Raw genomic sequence first — 17,521 nt, 5'->3', positions numbered from 1 at the left:
GCCGCGGAGCGGCTGGGCCCGTGAGCCATGGCCGCTGAGCCTGCGCGTCCGGAGCCTGTGCTCCGCAACGGGAGAGGCCACGACAGTGAGAGGCCCGCGTACCACAAAAAAAAACCAAACGAACAAACAAAAAACCCTATCAGTGGGTCTTCCCTGGTGGCACAGTGGTTAAGAATCCGCCTGCCAGTGCAGGGTACAGGGGTGCAAGCCCTGGTCTGGGAAGATCCCACATGCCACGGAGCAACTAAGCCCGTGTGCCACAACTACCTAGTCTGTGCAACACAACTACTGAAGCCCGCGCACCTAGAACACGTGCTCCGCAACAAGAGAAGCCACTGCAGTGAGAAGCCCGCGCACCACAACGAAGAGTAGCCCCCGCTCGCCGCAACTAGAGAAATCCCACGCACAGCAACACACACCCAACACAGCCATAAATAAATAAACAAATCAAAACAAAACAAAAAAACCCTCTCAGTGAGTGGCAAGTGAAAACAGGCTCAGGGCTCCCACTGATTCTGCATTATGGTGAGTTATATAATTACTTCGTTATATATTACAGTGTAATAATAATAGAAATAAAGGGCACAATAAATGTAATGAGCTTGAGTCATCCCCGAAACCATCTCCCGCCCCCCCGCCGCCACCGGTCTGTGGAAAAATTATCCTCCACGAAGCCGGTCCCTGGTGCCAAAAAGGTTGGGGACCACGGTTCTGTAGCACCTGTGGCTACCATATTTGACAGATCAGATGAAAGAACATCTCCATCATCGCAAATGGTCCAGAGGATGAAGGAGGCCGTCTCCTCTCGTGTCTCCTGATGAGCAAAGAAGCCTTCCCCAGCAGGTCCTCAGCACAGTCCCCAGTCCCCTGTCACTTGTCTGTGCCCAAACCATGGCTCATGCAGTGCGGTCCCTGGACCAGCAGCACCCAGGTACTTGATAGAAATGTAGGTTTCCAGGCTCCAGAAGCTCTGAGGATGGGGCTCAGCATCCATTTTAACAGCCTTCCTGGTTGGAGATGAGTTGACCTAACCTAGTCCCCGGCAAAAGCACTGATATGTCTGTGGCTGGCTTGGACCAGCCCCTTGGAGTGGAATGAATGGAGGTCATCCATGGCCCACTGCAGCAGCTCCTGGAGGAATCCCTCCTGGCTCAGCCTCACCTGATCACGGGCAGAGCACTCCTTTTCCTGGCCATCTCAGGCACACCCCCCGACCGAGGGGCTGATGAGTCAGATGGAGACTGGCTGTTGCTGTTTGTTAGGTCTTTCTCCATGAACCTAAGGAAAGGCAAGGTCTTACAATAAAAAACATCACCTCCACTTTCCCACTTATGTCTCCCTAACCAAGAACGTTTGGGCAAAGAACAGCAAGTTATATTTAGCATAAGGGAAAATTGGTAGGTGGAGCCTTGGGTATGGTATTTTCTCTGCAACAGCTGGTACCTGGTTGCCCCTCCCCTCTTCCCGGCTGGCATTAGGTCCTCAGGTGGTCCGCCCATTTCACCTCTTCAGCCTGACCCTCCTAACAACAGACCAACAGCCTTAAAGTTTGCTGTGTCTTTCCAGGCAATTTTCATCAGCCGAGCATGCGTGGCTTCTTTGAGGCTTCCCCCCACCCCATGTGGCCTGTTATTTGAGTAACCTGCCTGTGGGTAGGCCCCATGGATCTGCCCAGGGGATGCACACTCATTTCAGGCAACCGATGTGAGAGGCCACGACAGTGAGAGGCCCGCGTACCACAAAAAAAAACCAAACGAACAAACAAAAAACCCTATCAGTGGGTCTTCCCTGGTGGCACAGTGGTTAAGAATCCGCCTGCCAGTGCAGGGTACAGGGGTGCAAGCCCTGGTCTGGGAAGATCCCACATGCCACGGAGCAACTAAGCCCGTGTGCCACAACTACCTAGTCTGTGCAACACAACTACTGAAGCCCGCGCACCTAGAACACGTGCTCCGCAACAAGAGAAGCCACTGCAGTGAGAAGCCCGCGCACCACAACGAAGAGTAGCCCCCGCTCGCCGCAACTAGAGAAATCCCACGCACAGCAACACACACCCAACACAGCCATAAATAAATAAACAAATCAAAACAAAACAAAAAAACCCTCTCAGTGAGTGGCAAGTGAAAACAGGCTCAGGGCTCCCACTGATTCTGCATTATGGTGAGTTATATAATTACTTCGTTATATATTACAGTGTAATAATAATAGAAATAAAGGGCACAATAAATGTAATGAGCTTGAGTCATCCCCGAAACCATCTCCCGCCCCCCCGCCGCCACCGGTCTGTGGAAAAATTATCCTCCACGAAGCCGGTCCCTGGTGCCAAAAAGGTTGGGGACCACGGTTCTGTAGCACCTGTGGCTACCATATTTGACAGATCAGATGAAAGAACATCTCCATCATCGCAAATGGTCCAGAGGATGAAGGAGGCCGTCTCCTCTCGTGTCTCCTGATGAGCAAAGAAGCCTTCCCCAGCAGGTCCTCAGCACAGTCCCCAGTCCCCTGTCACTTGTCTGTGCCCAAACCATGGCTCATGCAGTGCGGTCCCTGGACCAGCAGCACCCAGGTACTTGATAGAAATGTAGGTTTCCAGGCTCCAGAAGCTCTGAGGATGGGGCTCAGCATCCATTTTAACAGCCTTCCTGGTTGGAGATGAGTTGACCTAACCTAGTCCCCGGCAAAAGCACTGATATGTCTGTGGCTGGCTTGGACCAGCCCCTTGGAGTGGAATGAATGGAGGTCATCCATGGCCCACTGCAGCAGCTCCTGGAGGAATCCCTCCTGGCTCAGCCTCACCTGATCACGGGCAGAGCACTCCTTTTCCTGGCCATCTCAGGCACACCCCCCGACCGAGGGGCTGATGAGTCAGATGGAGACTGGCTGTTGCTGTTTGTTAGGTCTTTCTCCATGAACCTAAGGAAAGGCAAGGTCTTACAATAAAAAACATCACCTCCACTTTCCCACTTATGTCTCCCTAACCAAGAACGTTTGGGCAAAGAACAGCAAGTTATATTTAGCATAAGGGAAAATTGGTAGGTGGAGCCTTGGGTATGGTATTTTCTCTGCAACAGCTGGTACCTGGTTGCCCCTCCCCTCTTCCCGGCTGGCATTAGGTCCTCAGGTGGTCCGCCCATTTCACCTCTTCAGCCTGACCCTCCTAACAACAGACCAACAGCCTTAAAGTTTGCTGTGTCTTTCCAGGCAATTTTCATCAGCCGAGCATGCGTGGCTTCTTTGAGGCTTCCCCCCACCCCATGTGGCCTGTTATTTGAGTAACCTGCCTGTGGGTAGGCCCCATGGATCTGCCCAGGGGATGCACACTCATTTCAGGCAACCGATGTTTTTTTCCTCCCCCGTTCATCCTGATCTAATTGCTCAGGTACCTTTTTTTTTTTTTTCTCAACTTGGATAACTGGGGAAGTTTTAAGAAGAGGAGACATTCTTGGGCAGCATTTATAAAATGAGCCTTAAATTTCATGCAGATTGAAGTAACAGGAGAGCTTTCTTATTAAGGAGAGAGATCTGGTTTTGTTAGCAGAAGGATCTGGAGGGCTTCCTTCCTATCCCAGCAAAGATTCCTTGAAAGTGCAGCTTCTAGTTGATAGAGGATGGTGGGGTGAGTGAGCGTGGAAGCAAGGCTGCACCCTGACCCCTTGCCCTCTGACCGTTCCTTCTCTGATCCTTTTGGATCCGGGGCCTGTTTTCTCTCAGTGCATCAGATGGACGGGAGCACTTTGTCCTCTTGGAGCCCATGCTCGGCACTCATAGGGAATCACAGCGGGGCCTGGCTCTAGGCCTTACAGGCTGGCCAGGTGTCTTAGTCTGTCCAGGCTGCTATCACAGAACAGTTCAGAAACCACACACATTTATTTCTCACAGTTCTGGAAGCTTGGAAGTCCAAGATCAAGGCAGCGTCGGTGTCTTGGGGGGCCCGCTTCCTGGTGCGTGGATGATGCCTTCCCGTTGTAACCTCACATGGCAGGAAGGGGAAGAGCTCTCTAGGGTCCCTGTCAGAAGGCCACTGATCCCATTCACGTGGGCTCCACCTTCATGACCTGATCACCTCCCAGAGGCCCCACCTCTTAATTCCACATGGGGTGGGGGGGGTAGGACCTCAACAGGAATTTGGTGGGGTACACCAACATTCAGACCAGAGCACCAGAGAGAGAAGCGACTGGCTGTTTTGCCTTGTGTAAAACAAGGGGACAGAGGGGCAGGAGCAGCTTTTTCTAGCGAGGGGTGTCCAGGAAGCTTCAGGGAGGAGGTGACCCTTGAGTGGGGTCTTCCAGGAATAGCGCTCTGGATGTAGGAGCAGCCTGGAAGCAACAGGCCATTGTCACCTGTCTTGGTTTGGATTTCGGCAAACTGACCCTGAGTCAAGGATTCGAGAGCAAGTAGCTCATCTGGAAGGAGATCTGGGAGCTGGGCAAGGCTGCAGCTGCTGCACTGGAGTCTGACCTCCTTGCAGTCCAAGTCCAGGAGGAGCCCCGCTGCAGTCCTGTGCTGACCAAGTAGGGCATCCCCTGGGCATCAATGGGCGATGCTTTTAAATGTAGTGGGTATTGGACAGCTGCAAAAACAAGGGATTGATAAGCCACTCTGGCCACACAGTGCGACTTTGGTCCAGACCAGAGGTTCTCAAACTTTATCAGGCATCAGACTCACCTGGAGGGGAGTGCTGGCTTCTCCCCCAGGGTTCCTGATTCGGTAGGTCTGGGTGGGGCCTGACCTGTGCATTTCTAACAAGGTCTCCAGTGAAGCTAAGGTGCTTTTGGAAGCACTGGTTCAGGATGTGGGATTGTGTCTTCCCCCGACGGCTCTGGCTCTCCTGGGCTGGAGGCGAGGATGGCTTGGTTTTGCTTGTTGCGGCCTGTGATGACCACGTTCTGCTGTTTTGCTTCTCTCCTGACAACCAGGGCCTGGAGGAGGCTAGGAAGTTTACCTGGGCATCCCTGCTCCACCCACCTGACCACTTTGGGCCAGTGCCCATTTTCTCCTTGGCCTCTCGTACCACAGGCCCACAGGGCTCTGAAGCAGAGCTGTGACCTCTCTAGCTGTAAAGAAGACTTAGTGGGGGAGTGGCCTTCAGGGTCAGCTGGAGTGTGGTGTGACAAAGGGGGCTAAGGACAAAGGGCCTTACAGCCAAGAAGACTACCCAGCTGCCAGGCTCTGGCTGAGCCTCAGTGGTCTACAGAGAAGGCTGCACTTGCATCAGCCAGGGTGTCCGGGAGGAGGAACCAGGACTCGTGATGGCGAAGGGGCTCTGCTCCCCTTGGCTGCAGTTTTCCTCTTACACCAAGGCCCAGAGGAGTGAGAGCTCTTTGTCCAAACTCCAGGGCCTGTGCCGGCTCTCCTGGCATCTTCCAGCACTCGTTTTGGGGCCATTTTAGTCCAGTCCAAATCCCTTAACCCCAGAATCCCACCCTGAACATAAAAATTTCTTAAGTTTTTCTTTTTATTAACTAATTTATTAACTAATTAATTAATTAATTAATTTATTTATTTATTTATTTACGGCTGTGCTGCATGGCTTGTGGGATTTCAGTTCCCCGACCAGGGATTGTACCCAGGCCACAGCAGTGAAAGTGCCGAATCCTAACCACTAGACCACCAGGGAACTCCCCTGCCTTCTTTTCAAGTGGGCTCCAGATTTGGGAAGGGGAAGGAGTGAAGTGGGGAGAGAGTGGACAGTTTTGCATTTGAGTCCCAAAGAACAACTGCACAAAGATAGAATTTGAGGCTTCTGTGGACAACTCACTTGACGTTAGTTTTGATTTTGCTTGTTCTTGAAAAGGTTTACTATAAACACAGTGACTGGTCGGGGGTGACAAGCCACACCTCTTCGTTGGTCACACCTCTCCTGGGATGGTCACTTCAGTTTAGGGCACCACAGTGTTGTTGTTTGTTTTTTTTTTAGCTTCAGATTTTTTTAAAAGTCATGTTCCGTGAGGTACGAATTACGTACAGTAAAATTTATCCTTTTTGGTGTATAGTTTGATGAGTTTTGATGAGCACATTGGTTTTTTAACCACTTCCACAATTAAGATATAGAACAAATCCTCCACCCTGAAGAATTCCCTTCTGTGACTTTGTAGTCAGCCTTTCTTCCCTCCACCCCCAGGCCCTGGCAACCACGGATCTCTCTTCTGCCTCTGTAGTTTTGCCTTTTCCCAAATGTCGTGTAAATGGAAACATATGGCGTGTGGCCTTTTGAGTCTGGTTTCTTCCACTCAGCATAGTGCATTCGCGAGTCCCTGTTCCCTTTCCCCTCGTGTGTATGATAGTGCCTTTTTGTTGCTGAGAAGTATTCCGTTGTATGAATATAACAGTGTCGTTGATCCATTGAACAGCTGCTATAAACAGTTGTGTGCTAGCGTTTGTGTGAACATAAATTTTCATTTCTTTTGTGTAAATATCCAGGAGTGGGATTACTGGGTAGTATGGTAAGTGCATGTTTAACTTTATAAAAGACTGTCAAAGTGTTTTCTGCAGTGGCTATATGATTTCATATTCCCACCAGCAGTGTTTGAGAATTCCAGTTTCTCTGCAACCTTGCCAGCATTTGGTGTTGTCACTTTTTTTTTACTTTAGCTCTTCTGGTAGTGATAAAGGGACTTGGCAGTTGTCTTCAAATACTTGCATGTCTGTTGTTTAGAAGAAGAATTACAGTTGTACCTTGTGGCCTTTGTTATTTTTTTGTTTGTTTTGGTTTTGGTTTTTTTGGGGCTGCCTCGGGGTCTTCGTTGCTGCGCTCGGGCTTTCTCTAGTTGCAGCGAGCGGGGGCTACTCTTCGTTGCAGCGTGTGGGCTTCTCATTGCGGTGGCTTCTCATTGTGGAGCACGGGCTCTAGGCACGTGGGCTTCACTAGTTGCAGCACGTGGGCTCAGTAGTTGTTGTGGTGCACGGGCTTAGTTGCTCTGCGGCCTGTGGGATGTTCTGGGATTAGGGATTGAACCTGCGTCCCCTGCTTCGGCAGGCGGATTCTTAACCACTGCACCACCAGGGAAGTCCCTACCTCATGGTCTTGGGCGGGTAGATAGATCTAGGGTCAGTGGGAGAAATACAGATTTTAACTCAGTACACAGAATAATTATCTGGGGAGAGATTAGATGGGCTTTGCTGTGAAATAGTGAGCTCCCTCCCTGGGCAGGAGTTCAAACAATCGTGGTAGCTGTTTAGGGGATTCTGGCAACCATTTTCCTGAAAGGACTGCATCATCTTCAAAATGTTTTTCAACCCTGAGATGCAAGTAAAACTTTATTTTTAATTGAATGGATATGGAAAGGGTTTTCTGCAACACTTGCTGTTATTTTGGAACTTCCTGGGTTAGCACATCTTGGGATTTTTCTTGAGGCCCCCTGTGGCCCTCCTCTGCCCTCTGCCCTCTGCCCTCCTTATTGTGAAAGGACAGGGGTATCCAGGCAGCAGTTTCCCTAAGTCAACCTGCTATTTGATGGATTCACAGGCCTGGATGGCCTCACTTTTTGTGTGTTTCGTGTATGCTCGAGCCTTTGGGGCAGGGGAAGGGAAACAGGAGGCCACTCCCGTCGGCAGGCCGTGCAGGGTAGTGGGCGAGGCCCTGGGTCTGGAGGTGAAGCCGGATTTGCGTGGGTATCCGCCGGTTTCCCAGCTGTGCAGTTTTGCTAGACTTCAGTTTCTCACTCGGTGATCACAGCATGTATCTGGGAGGGTTTCTGTGGGTATTAATGAAGTGAGAACCCAGCGCGTATGCTGTGCAGAGCAAATGACAGCGCTCACGTCCCTGTGTGTGTGATCGGCTGCCCCCAGGTCCTACCAGCTGCGGAGCCAGTGGCCTCATCCGGCTGGAGACAGACAGGAGGCGGTGGCTGTGTGTGGTGACAGGTCTGATGGCCCCTACTTCTGTCCTGCTGCTGCTTCTCTCTCCACCCTCCGCAAAAGCCAAGGGCTACATCTTTCTGTTGCTTCATTTTTAAAATGGGGTGGAAATTCTTTATCTCCCTGGAGGCAGATTGCTGGGCCTGGTGGTGCTTTTCAGTTCTGAAATTGAGATCTGATGCTTCTCTGATACTTATTGAACTTGACCGCAGGTCAAGTCATTCTCAAAGCTTGGTCTGGTGTCCCTGAGGTCCTTTCATGGAGCCAGTGAGGTCAGAACTGTTTTCATAATGATCCTGAGATGTCACTTGCTTTTTGCACTCTCGTCCTCACACAGACTCTGCTGTGGAGTGGAGTTTTCTACAGGTTCCATCCACGGTGTGTGATGTTGCACAGATGTGAGACTCTGGCTGTCTTTATTAAGCCAGATGCCAAACAGCATTACGCAGATGCAAAGCCATGCCATTCTTTTCGCTGTGTTTTTTGTTTTGTGGTAGAGAGTGTAGTTAATTTTTCATGAAAAATCTTAATGTGAATATGTAACGGGTTTGGTTATTTTAAAATTAGTAAATATTTAAAAATACCTTTTTAGTTTTAATTTCTAATCTGGTAGATATTGTTAGGTATAACCCCTATAAGCAAAAGCTCTTTGGAGTCCTCAGTCATTTTTAAGAGTGTAAAGAGGCCCTAAAATCAAACCATTTGAGAACTTTTAGGTTGAGGCCTCGGGCACTGGGGTCAGGCAGAAGGCACTCCATACGCCGTATGCTGTCATTTACTGGCTTGGTGACCTGGACCCATTATTTAAGCTTGATAAGGTTTTGTTTATTGATCTGTAAAATGGGAATAACAGCAGTATCTTCCTTAAGGGGATGGAATGGGATAATGTATGAAAAGCATCTCATAAACCGCCAGGCATGGAGTGAGTGCTACTCATGGTTGTCTTTGGGAGGCCGCAAGGCACAGCAGCAGAGAGCACGTGCTCCGAATCCGGGTGCCTGGACTCTCATCCAGGGCACCGCTTGCTGTCTGTGGAAGTTTAAGTTGATTCCTTAAGCTTGCTGGGCCTCAGTTTTCTCACCTGTAAAATGGAGATGATAATATTCTTACCACCTCTGGGATTGTTGGGAAGGTTAAATTAATGCCTGGGGCATCTGTGTTGTGTGCTGTTGTGTGGTTGGTTGTGACTGTTTACATTGAAATCCTTCTTTTCCGGGTGCTTGTTGGGTCTGTTCATGCCACTGTCTTTCTCAGTCCTCCACAGATCATGTCCCCCCACCGGCCCCCCCAGGGGCTGGTTAGATGCCGAGTTTTAGTTGTAGGCCTCTCCAGAAGCGGGTGTCAGGCACGTGTCCAGAGGAAGCCCCACATGTCAGACAGCCGGGTAAGTTAGTGCAAATCAGATGGCCGTCGTAGAACTAGAAGAGCTCATAGAAGTGCCTTCATTTGCCAAAGAGGAAGACGTTACACAGCCGCACAGAGCTGTAACCAGCCTGTTTTCCAAAACTCCTGGGGGCAGGGGTAAGGATCCAGGGTCTTTGGGGAAAGGCGAGGGAAGGCTTCTCAGGCTGTGGACTAGAACCCATGGAGGGAGGGAGATGCTCGTGGGAAATGGTGATCCTGGGCCCCACCTTAAAGAACATTTTGGCCGCAGAGGTCTGGCCTGAGCACAGGAATCCCGGTTGTTACGGAGGTGCTGGCTTTAAAATAACATGCGTTTCGAGGGGTACTAGATTCAGTGGTTGGCGTACCGACATTGGATAACACTGAGCTGGGAGCTCGAGTCTCCTGCCTCAGACCATGGTCTAACTTGGCACCCACAATGTCGAATTCTCAGTCCTCCCTGCCACTCCTGGAAGATGCGAGGCCGCACCTGAGTGCCTGTCTTGGGGGACGCTTGGTTTGCACAAGCAAATCAGCCAACAATGGTCTGCTGGGGGGCAGCGGTCAGGATGACACAGAGTCAGAAGACGTTCGTCTTGCCTTTTACACGTTACAGGGCTACTGGGGAGACAGATACTGTGTCCCTGGGGTGAGTCTGCCTCTGGATCACATCCATAAACTGGGATGACTTCTCTGGGTTACTCTGACCCCACTGAGGATCTCTGAGGGTTAGAGGGCTCCGGAGAACACATGGACGGAGTTAACTGTAAAAGCACCATGGATTTGTCTCTTTTTCTGGGACATTTGAGTGAGGTGCATACTTCCTAGAAGCAGATTGGGATCTCGTCAGAGGTGCTGGTGGTGGCCACTGTTCCTTGGTAATAGCATAAGGCATGCTATTCCCTTCAGGACATGTCTAGTCCTAGGGACAAGTGATGCGGGCCTGGTGTGGGCTGGGCAGTCAGAGGTCCTGGGACTTACTACACCCCAACCCACTTACCTTGGCCGTGGGTGGCTCTCCCTGTAGCTCCTCCAAGCTGCACACCTGGGCTGGTTGAGCCAGTGCTTTAGGCAGTCGGGCAGCTTGGAAGAGGGAACTGTGTGGAGTGTCCAGCCCTGATCAGGGGAAGACGGGACACGGCCCTTGGGCCCGGCTTTGGAGCTGGCCGCCTCTGTCCTCTGCCAGCTTCTCTGGGAAGCTGTAACTGTGTCTTCCTCTTCAGGCCGTGCCTTCCACCTTGCTCAGGCTGGCCTCTCCGTGCCCAGGGGTGGGTGACAGCTGGTGTTAGCAGAGCAGGCAAGGATGCAAAGATCAGGGCCAAAACAGTTCCATCCTGGAGGTGCCAAAGCTAGGCTGGAGGGAGAGAGGGGGACCTCAGGGTCCTCAGCCAGGGCCAGGGTAGTGGATGCTGGAGCCAGACTGCCTGGGTTCTGGTCCCAGCTGTGCCTCTTACACTCTGACTTGGTGGTGTCCTCTGGGAAAGGGGGATGTAACAGGACCCACCTGGTAGGGTGGTCGTGAGGAGCGAATGCAAGCTGAGAGCCCAGAACAGCGCCTGGCTGCTGGTGGGGGCCGTGTGAACACGAGTTCTCTTTGTCACCTTCCTCCTGCAGGCACCACCGGGAAGGCGCCGTCCCCACCGCCGCTGCTCACTGACCGGCAAGTGAATGAGAAGGTGGAGAACCTCTCCATTCAGCTGCGGCTGATGACCCGGGAGAGGAATGAGCTGCGGAAGCGCCTGGCCTTCGCCACCCACGGGACCACCTTCGACAAGAGGTGGCGACCGTGCCCCTCCCCCGCCGGCCCGATGGACAGGGTCACCACCCTGATGCCATGGCACCCCCTGCCCCGAGGCGTACCCTTAGCTCCTGAGAGCCCTGCTGCCTGCCCGAGTGTCCTTCCCACCACCCGCCCGTGTGGGCCTGGATGCGGGGAGCGGGGCGGAGGCTTGTTAGGCTTCTTCCAGTTGGGAGTCTGTGGCCTGAATCACACAACTTGGGGATTGGGAAGTGTGTGTGGGTGTGTCCATCCTCCACTGGCCTTTCTACTGGCCTTGCAGATGGTCATTTGGTGGGTGGTCTGGGCAGCAGCTGGAGGCTCCTGGTCCCACTTTGGTGCCTCCTCCCTGGTTGGTTGGATGGCCCTGACCTTGTCACCAGCCCTTTCCCAGGCCTCTCTGCCTTCCAGCCCTGGAGACAATATGCTTCTCTCTCTGTCCCCTGTTTGCTGCTGTGTGCAGCCCCTGCCCTAATAGAGATAGTCAGTCACCCTGTTGCTGAGCCTTTGACTGGTCTGTCCGTGGGCAAGGGCACTGCTGTCTCCTGGATACCCCGGCCTACTGCTTCATTGTTGAGTGGATCTTTATGTGGCTTTTAAACACGTTAGTTGTTTCCTGCCACATGTGTGTTTTGGAAAGGGTTGGTCCCACCTGGGTTTTTTGTTATTTTGAAGAAAACCTTTGACCACTTCTTTTGTTGGGATTGAGAGGTAGATACCAGGGAAGGGTTGGGGAGGTGCTGGCAGGGGTTCCGAGGGGAGCAGCATCAGGGCTGGCTTAAGCTTTCCTTCAGGAGCATCGGGCGTGTGCGCCTCACCCTGGGGAGGATTTTTCTGGGGTGATGTCGGGGCTCAAAGCCTGCTCCTAGAGGTCGCTTTTATGAGGATGTGTCTCTCAGACAGACAGCTCGAGGGCAGGGCAAGTGAAGACAGTGTGCGAGTGTGTGCCATCCACATCTGCTTTCATGCCACCGAGGCAGAGTAGTGGCTGCACAGAGATTGGCCCTTTACAGGGAAAGGTTTCTGATGCCTGCTCTAGGGCAGGGGTTCCCAGGCTTGAGCTCGCACCAGGATCACCTGCAGGGCTTGTTAGAGCACAGATGGCTGGCCATTCCTCCCTCCCTCCTGAGAGTCCGATTTCGGAGGTTGGGGGCTGGCCTGAGAATTTGCATTTCTAACAAGTTCCCAGGTGACTACAGTGCTGCAGGTCTGGGGACTCCTGGTCCTGGCCACTTTTCTCAATCTTGGCTGCACGTTGGAATCCCTTGGGGAGCTGAAAAATCCCCATGTCTGAGTCCTACCCTCAGGGATGCTGACGTAATTGGTCTGGGCCTTGTCTATTTGTATGTACCCAAGATTGAGAATCATCGCTCTAAGGAGAGGAGGAGCTTCATCCCAGGGACTGCTGGGCCCCCTGTGCGTGCAGGCCTGGCGTGTGGCCTCCGGGGGGCTCCCAGAGCACAGGAGCACCTTCCCAGCTCTCCCGGCCCATGCAGGGAGTTCAGCCATCAAGGCCCTCGGTCCTGGGGATTCGGCTTCTGTTGGTCTGGCTGCGTGCGGCCAGGACACCTGGGCTTAGCAGGCACTGGGGGGCGGCGGGGGGGCGGAGGGGGCGTTGGTGTTGGTGGTATGCAGGAGACCAGTGTTCGGGAACTGCTGGGCTGGAGTGACCTAGGACGTGGCTTCCCAGGGAAAGACATTCTTGTCATTGTGATCCCGGGGCCAGTGTTCACTGGGCTGTTTGCCGTCTGGGCCAGGCCCTACCACAGGCTGAATCCGGACTACGAGAGGCTGAAGATCCAGTGTGTGCGGGCCATGTCAGACCTGCAGAGCCTGCAGAACCAGCACACCAACGCCCTGAAGAGGTGCGAGGAAGTGGCCAAGGAGACCGACTTCTACCAGTGAGTGGGGCCTGCCTGGCCAGGGTTCCCAGCGTGCAAGGAACCGCTGCCTCTTGCCAGTCTTCAGTTCTGGACCTGGAGCCTGGGGTTCTGGTCCCATTCTGCCTCTGCCACATAGCAAGCGGTGGGCCTTAAGCACGTGGGTTTGTGGCTTTGGGCCTCAGTTTTCCATACTATCCACTGCCACCTTCAGAAGCACGGTTGGTAGGAAAGTGGTCGAAGGTGTGAGACAGTAGGCCAGGCAGATCACTGTGGACCTCTGGGTCCCTGCTGGGGCTCTACTGCCACAGGAGAGGCAGATGGGGCACGTTCCCCTTTGGTCTCCTGGTGCCCCTCTGGGGGCATTTGCCTGCCCACCTGCTGACATTTGCCAGGCCTCAGCACTTGGAGGTGCCAGGTCCATGCCAGGTAGGGGCTTATCTCCTTTTCTTGGCCTTCACATGTGTGCCATTGTGGTGTCAGGCTCTTAAAAAAAAAGTTTGGGTCTTTCTGGCATGTGGCTGACAGCAGGCTTTGGCCTGCCTCTGCGCGCTGCTGACTTGTCTGGTGTGTTGGGGGTACTAGGACCTGGAGGGGATGCTGGTGCCTCGGGTGGGAGTTGGAGGCTGGCTGGGCTCACTGTGTCGTGTGGGATTTCAGCACGCTCCACAGCCGGCTCCTGAGCGACCAGACCCAGCTGAAGGATGATGTGGACATGCTGAGGCGGGAGAACGGACAGCTGCTACGGGAACGTAACCTGCTCCAGCAGTCGTGGGAGGACATGAAGCGGCTCCACGAGGAGGACCAGAAGGAGATCGGTGACCTCCGGGCCCAGCAGCAGCAGGTAGAACCGGGCGGGGGGCGGACCAGACCCAGGTCAGGCATTCACCCACTCACCATCCATTTACCAACCCCCCGCACCCCCCCCAACACACACACCTACCATCTCATCTACCCACCCGCCCACCCACCTACCTACCTACCGTCTACCCGCCTACCACCCACCATCCATCCATGCATCTGTCCCCTTATCCACCTACTCATCTGCCACCCATCCATTCCCTCACCCACTGTCCGTCTACCTGCTGACCTAATCACACCCATCTTATTCACCCACCCGTGTGTCCATGTGACTACTTAGCAAGCATTTTTGGTGTCAGCCTTCTCTGAGGCATCAGGCCATCTGTGAGCAAACACTCAACCCTTGTTTTCCTGGTCTCTGCAATCCAAGGGGGGATACAGATGTTAATCAAATAACCACACACATTCTGTATCGTTATGAATATCGCAAGGGCTACCAAGGAGGAGGTTCTATGTGGTATGTGTGCTGTGTCACAGGAATTCGACTTAGTCTGGGAGCTTTGGGCATCTATAGCTTCTTTCCTTTGTATGGATTGTGTGAGATTACAGATGGAAAGAAACTTGCAAATATTAAAATCCTGTGCAAATACAAGATGGTAACAGTTACCATCGTTATTTTGGGGTGAGAGTATGTCCTGCTGCCCTTGCTGCTCTCTGCATTCGAAGTTAGTTTCATCACTTTGCTCAGCTCTTGTTTCACATTGACAGCAGTGCATGAGGAGCAGGCCAGTCAGAACACCACTTCCTGTGAATGATGTAGGCCAGTGCCTCTTCTCTCATAGCTTATGGTCTGGAACTGCCTGGGCTGCCCAGGGACGTGGCAGGGACTGATGATGCTCTGTGTCCATAGATGGTTGGACGTTTGGGGTTGGAAGACAGTCCCAGGCAGAGGCAGAGTGTCCTGCTAGCATTGCAGCATGGGTCCGATTAAGCAGAGCCCCTTCCCCATCAGAAACGTTTATGGTTCCCCAGTTAAAGCAGGACCGTTGGGGCTTGATTGACACAAAGCCAGTATATAACAATCTGAACTCATCTGGTAATTTAGCATGACGTTGCCTTTGTTGCTTTTGTTTTCATTTACAGTTAAAATTTTTTAAATTGTGAGATTATTGCAAACTTTCAGAAGAGTTCCAAATATAGTACAAAGATTTGTTCTCCTGTATCCTTCAAGAATAAGTTGCCAACCTGGTGCCCCGTCACCCCTCCCTGAACATGTAAATGTGTACTTCTTGCAAACAGGGATATTCTCCTGTATAACAGTGACAGTGACACATCAGGAATTAACATTGATATGTACTACTGTCTAATCGTCAGACCTGGGTCAAGTTTTGCCAGTTGTCTCAATAATGTCTTTAATAGGAAAAGGATCCCATTCAGAATAACGCACTGCATTTAGTTGTCCAGTCTCTTTGGTCTCCTTCAGTCTGGAACAGTTCCTCAGGCTGTGACCTGCATGACCTTGATGTTTTGGAAGATTACAGGCTAGTTATTTTCTAGGTTGTCCTTCAGCCTGGATTTGTTGGATTCCCATGGTTGGGTGAGTTTTTGCACCTTAGGCAGGAATGTCACAGAAGTGATGCTGCCTTTTTCTCATTGCATCCCGTTGATTGAGACTTGGCTGGATACGACTTATTGCTAATGATATTCACTTTGATCATTTGACTAAGGTGGTGTCTCTAGGCTTCTTCTCCAGTGTAGTGATGCTTGTTTTCCCTTTATACACCCCCATACATACACACACACTCATGGTTTCCTGTTTTACTCAGTGGATTGTATACCACTGTGGCCACGGGGAGCCCCTTCAAGCTTGCTTGTCTGTCTTTTTGACATGTCCCCTCATTTTTTGAGCATTTTCTTGATTTCTGGCACAAGAAAGATGTTCCAGGTTCATTTTCTAACTTCCCTGCCCTAGTCCTGGAAATCAAACATTTCTCCTAGGAGTCCTCATTCTTTTTAGTGGAAAATGGTATTTAGAAGCATGATCTGAGTGCTGCGTGTAGCTGATGTACTTATTGCTCCTGGGTGTAATGGCTCCAAGCTCTCTCAGTGGACAGAATAAGGAATATGTGAGTACACCGCCACCCCACCCCCCGGCCCCCCGCCACCACACACACTCACTCATACCTGTTTCCATGTGTCTCTCTCCCTCTTCCTAATATATTTATACCTTCAATATGTAATATGTATATTGGAAACCATGAGTTCACACTGACATTTCCAGTTCCAGTCCAGTACTACAGTATAACAGGGTTCATTCTTGTTTTCTTCCTTTCCATTTTTGTAACTGCATTTCCTAGTAGTGAGAAACCTGGTTCTGATTATTCTTAATCTCTTTACTTGGTCGGTCTCCTGGGAGTACCTGCCTGACTTTCCCTCTGCCGCCTCCCTCCCACACCATCCCCGCTTCTGACCCGTTGTGGGACCGCCATGCGCCTCTGCAGGGCCCCTCCTCATCCCATGCAGGCTCCGATGGCCACTCTGGGGCACCCCTTGCCCAATGGAGCCTCCTGCTCTACTCTGCCTTACCAAATGGCTGTAAGGTTAAATAGTTCAAAAAGGGGAAGGGCAGCGCTTTCTTCATGTTTTTATACTATTTTTTAAATTGCAAAATTAATACGCATTTTGTGAAGATGGTGGAATAGAAGGACGTGCTCTCACTCCCTCTTGTGAGAACACCAGAATCACAACTAACTGCTGAACAGTCATCGACAGAAAGACACTGGAACTCACCAAAAAAGATACCCCACATCCAAAGACAAAGGAGAAGCCACAGTGAGACCGTAGGAGGGGCGCAGTCACAATAAAATCAAATCCCGTAACTGCTGGGTGGGTGACTCACAAACTGGAGAACACTTATAGCACAGAAGTCCACCCACTGGAGTGAAGGTTCTGAGCCCCACATCAGGCTTCCGAACCTGGGGGTACGGCAACGGGAGGAGGAGTTCCTAGAGAATCAGACTTTGAAGGCTAGCGGGATTTGATTGCAGGAGTTCTACAGGACTGGGGGAAACAGAGACTCCGCTCTCGGAGGTCACACACAAAGTAGTGTGTGCATCGGGACCCAGGGGAAGGAGCATTGACCCCAGGGGAGACTGAGCCAGACCTACCTGCTAGTGTTGGAGGGTCTCCTGCAGAGGCGGTGGGGGGGGATGGCTCTGTCTCACCGTGAGGACAAGGACACTGGCAGCAGAACTTCTGGGAAGTTCTCCTTGGCCTGAGCCCTCCCAGAGTCCGCCATTAGCCCCACCAGAGAGCCCAGGTAGGCGCCAGTGTTGGGTCGCCTCAGGCCAAAAAAACCAACAGGGAGGGAACCCAGCTCCACCCATCAGCAGTCAAGGGGATTAAAGTTTTACTGAGCTCTGTCCACTAGAGCCACACCCAGCTCTACTCACCACCAGTCCCTCCCATCAGGAAACTTGTACAGCCCTCTTAGATAGCCTCATCCACCAGAGGGAAGACAGCAGAAGCAAGAGGAGCTACAATCCTGCAGGCCGTGGAACACAAACCACATTCACAGAAAGATAGACGAGATGAAAAGGCAGAGGGCTATGTACCAGATGAAGGAACAAGATAAAACCCCAGAAAAACAACTGAATGAAGTGGATGGAGATAGGCAACCTTCCAGAAAAAGAATTCAGAATAATGATAGTGAAGATGATCCAGGACCTCGGAAAAAGAATGGAGGCAAAGATCGAGAAGATGCAAGAAATGTTTAGCAAAGACCTAGAAGAATTAAAGAACAAACAAACAGAGATGAACAATA

At 51.8% G+C, this 17,521-nt stretch overlaps 1 protein-coding gene across 1 annotated transcript in view; it reads left to right on the top strand.

Moving 5' to 3' along the window:
* The window catches only part of DLG5 (discs large MAGUK scaffold protein 5), a 125,496-nt gene that overhangs the window by 51,784 nt on the left and 56,191 nt on the right, over positions 1-17,521 (top strand). The window contains exons 3-5 of the mRNA XM_007464206.1: positions 10,855-11,017; positions 12,775-12,918; positions 13,558-13,741. Of these exons, the coding sequence (XP_007464268.1) occupies positions 10,855-11,017; positions 12,775-12,918; positions 13,558-13,741 (491 nt within the window). The remainder of the gene's footprint in view (positions 1-10,854; positions 11,018-12,774; positions 12,919-13,557; positions 13,742-17,521) is intronic.

The sequence above is a fragment of the Lipotes vexillifer genome, unplaced genomic scaffold, assembly GCF_000442215.2.
Source record: "Lipotes vexillifer unplaced genomic scaffold, Lipotes_vexillifer_v1.1 scaffold59, whole genome shotgun sequence".
Taxonomy (NCBI): domain Eukaryota; kingdom Metazoa; phylum Chordata; class Mammalia; order Artiodactyla; family Lipotidae; genus Lipotes; species Lipotes vexillifer.
This window is presented reverse-complemented; position numbering and strand designations above follow the sequence as displayed.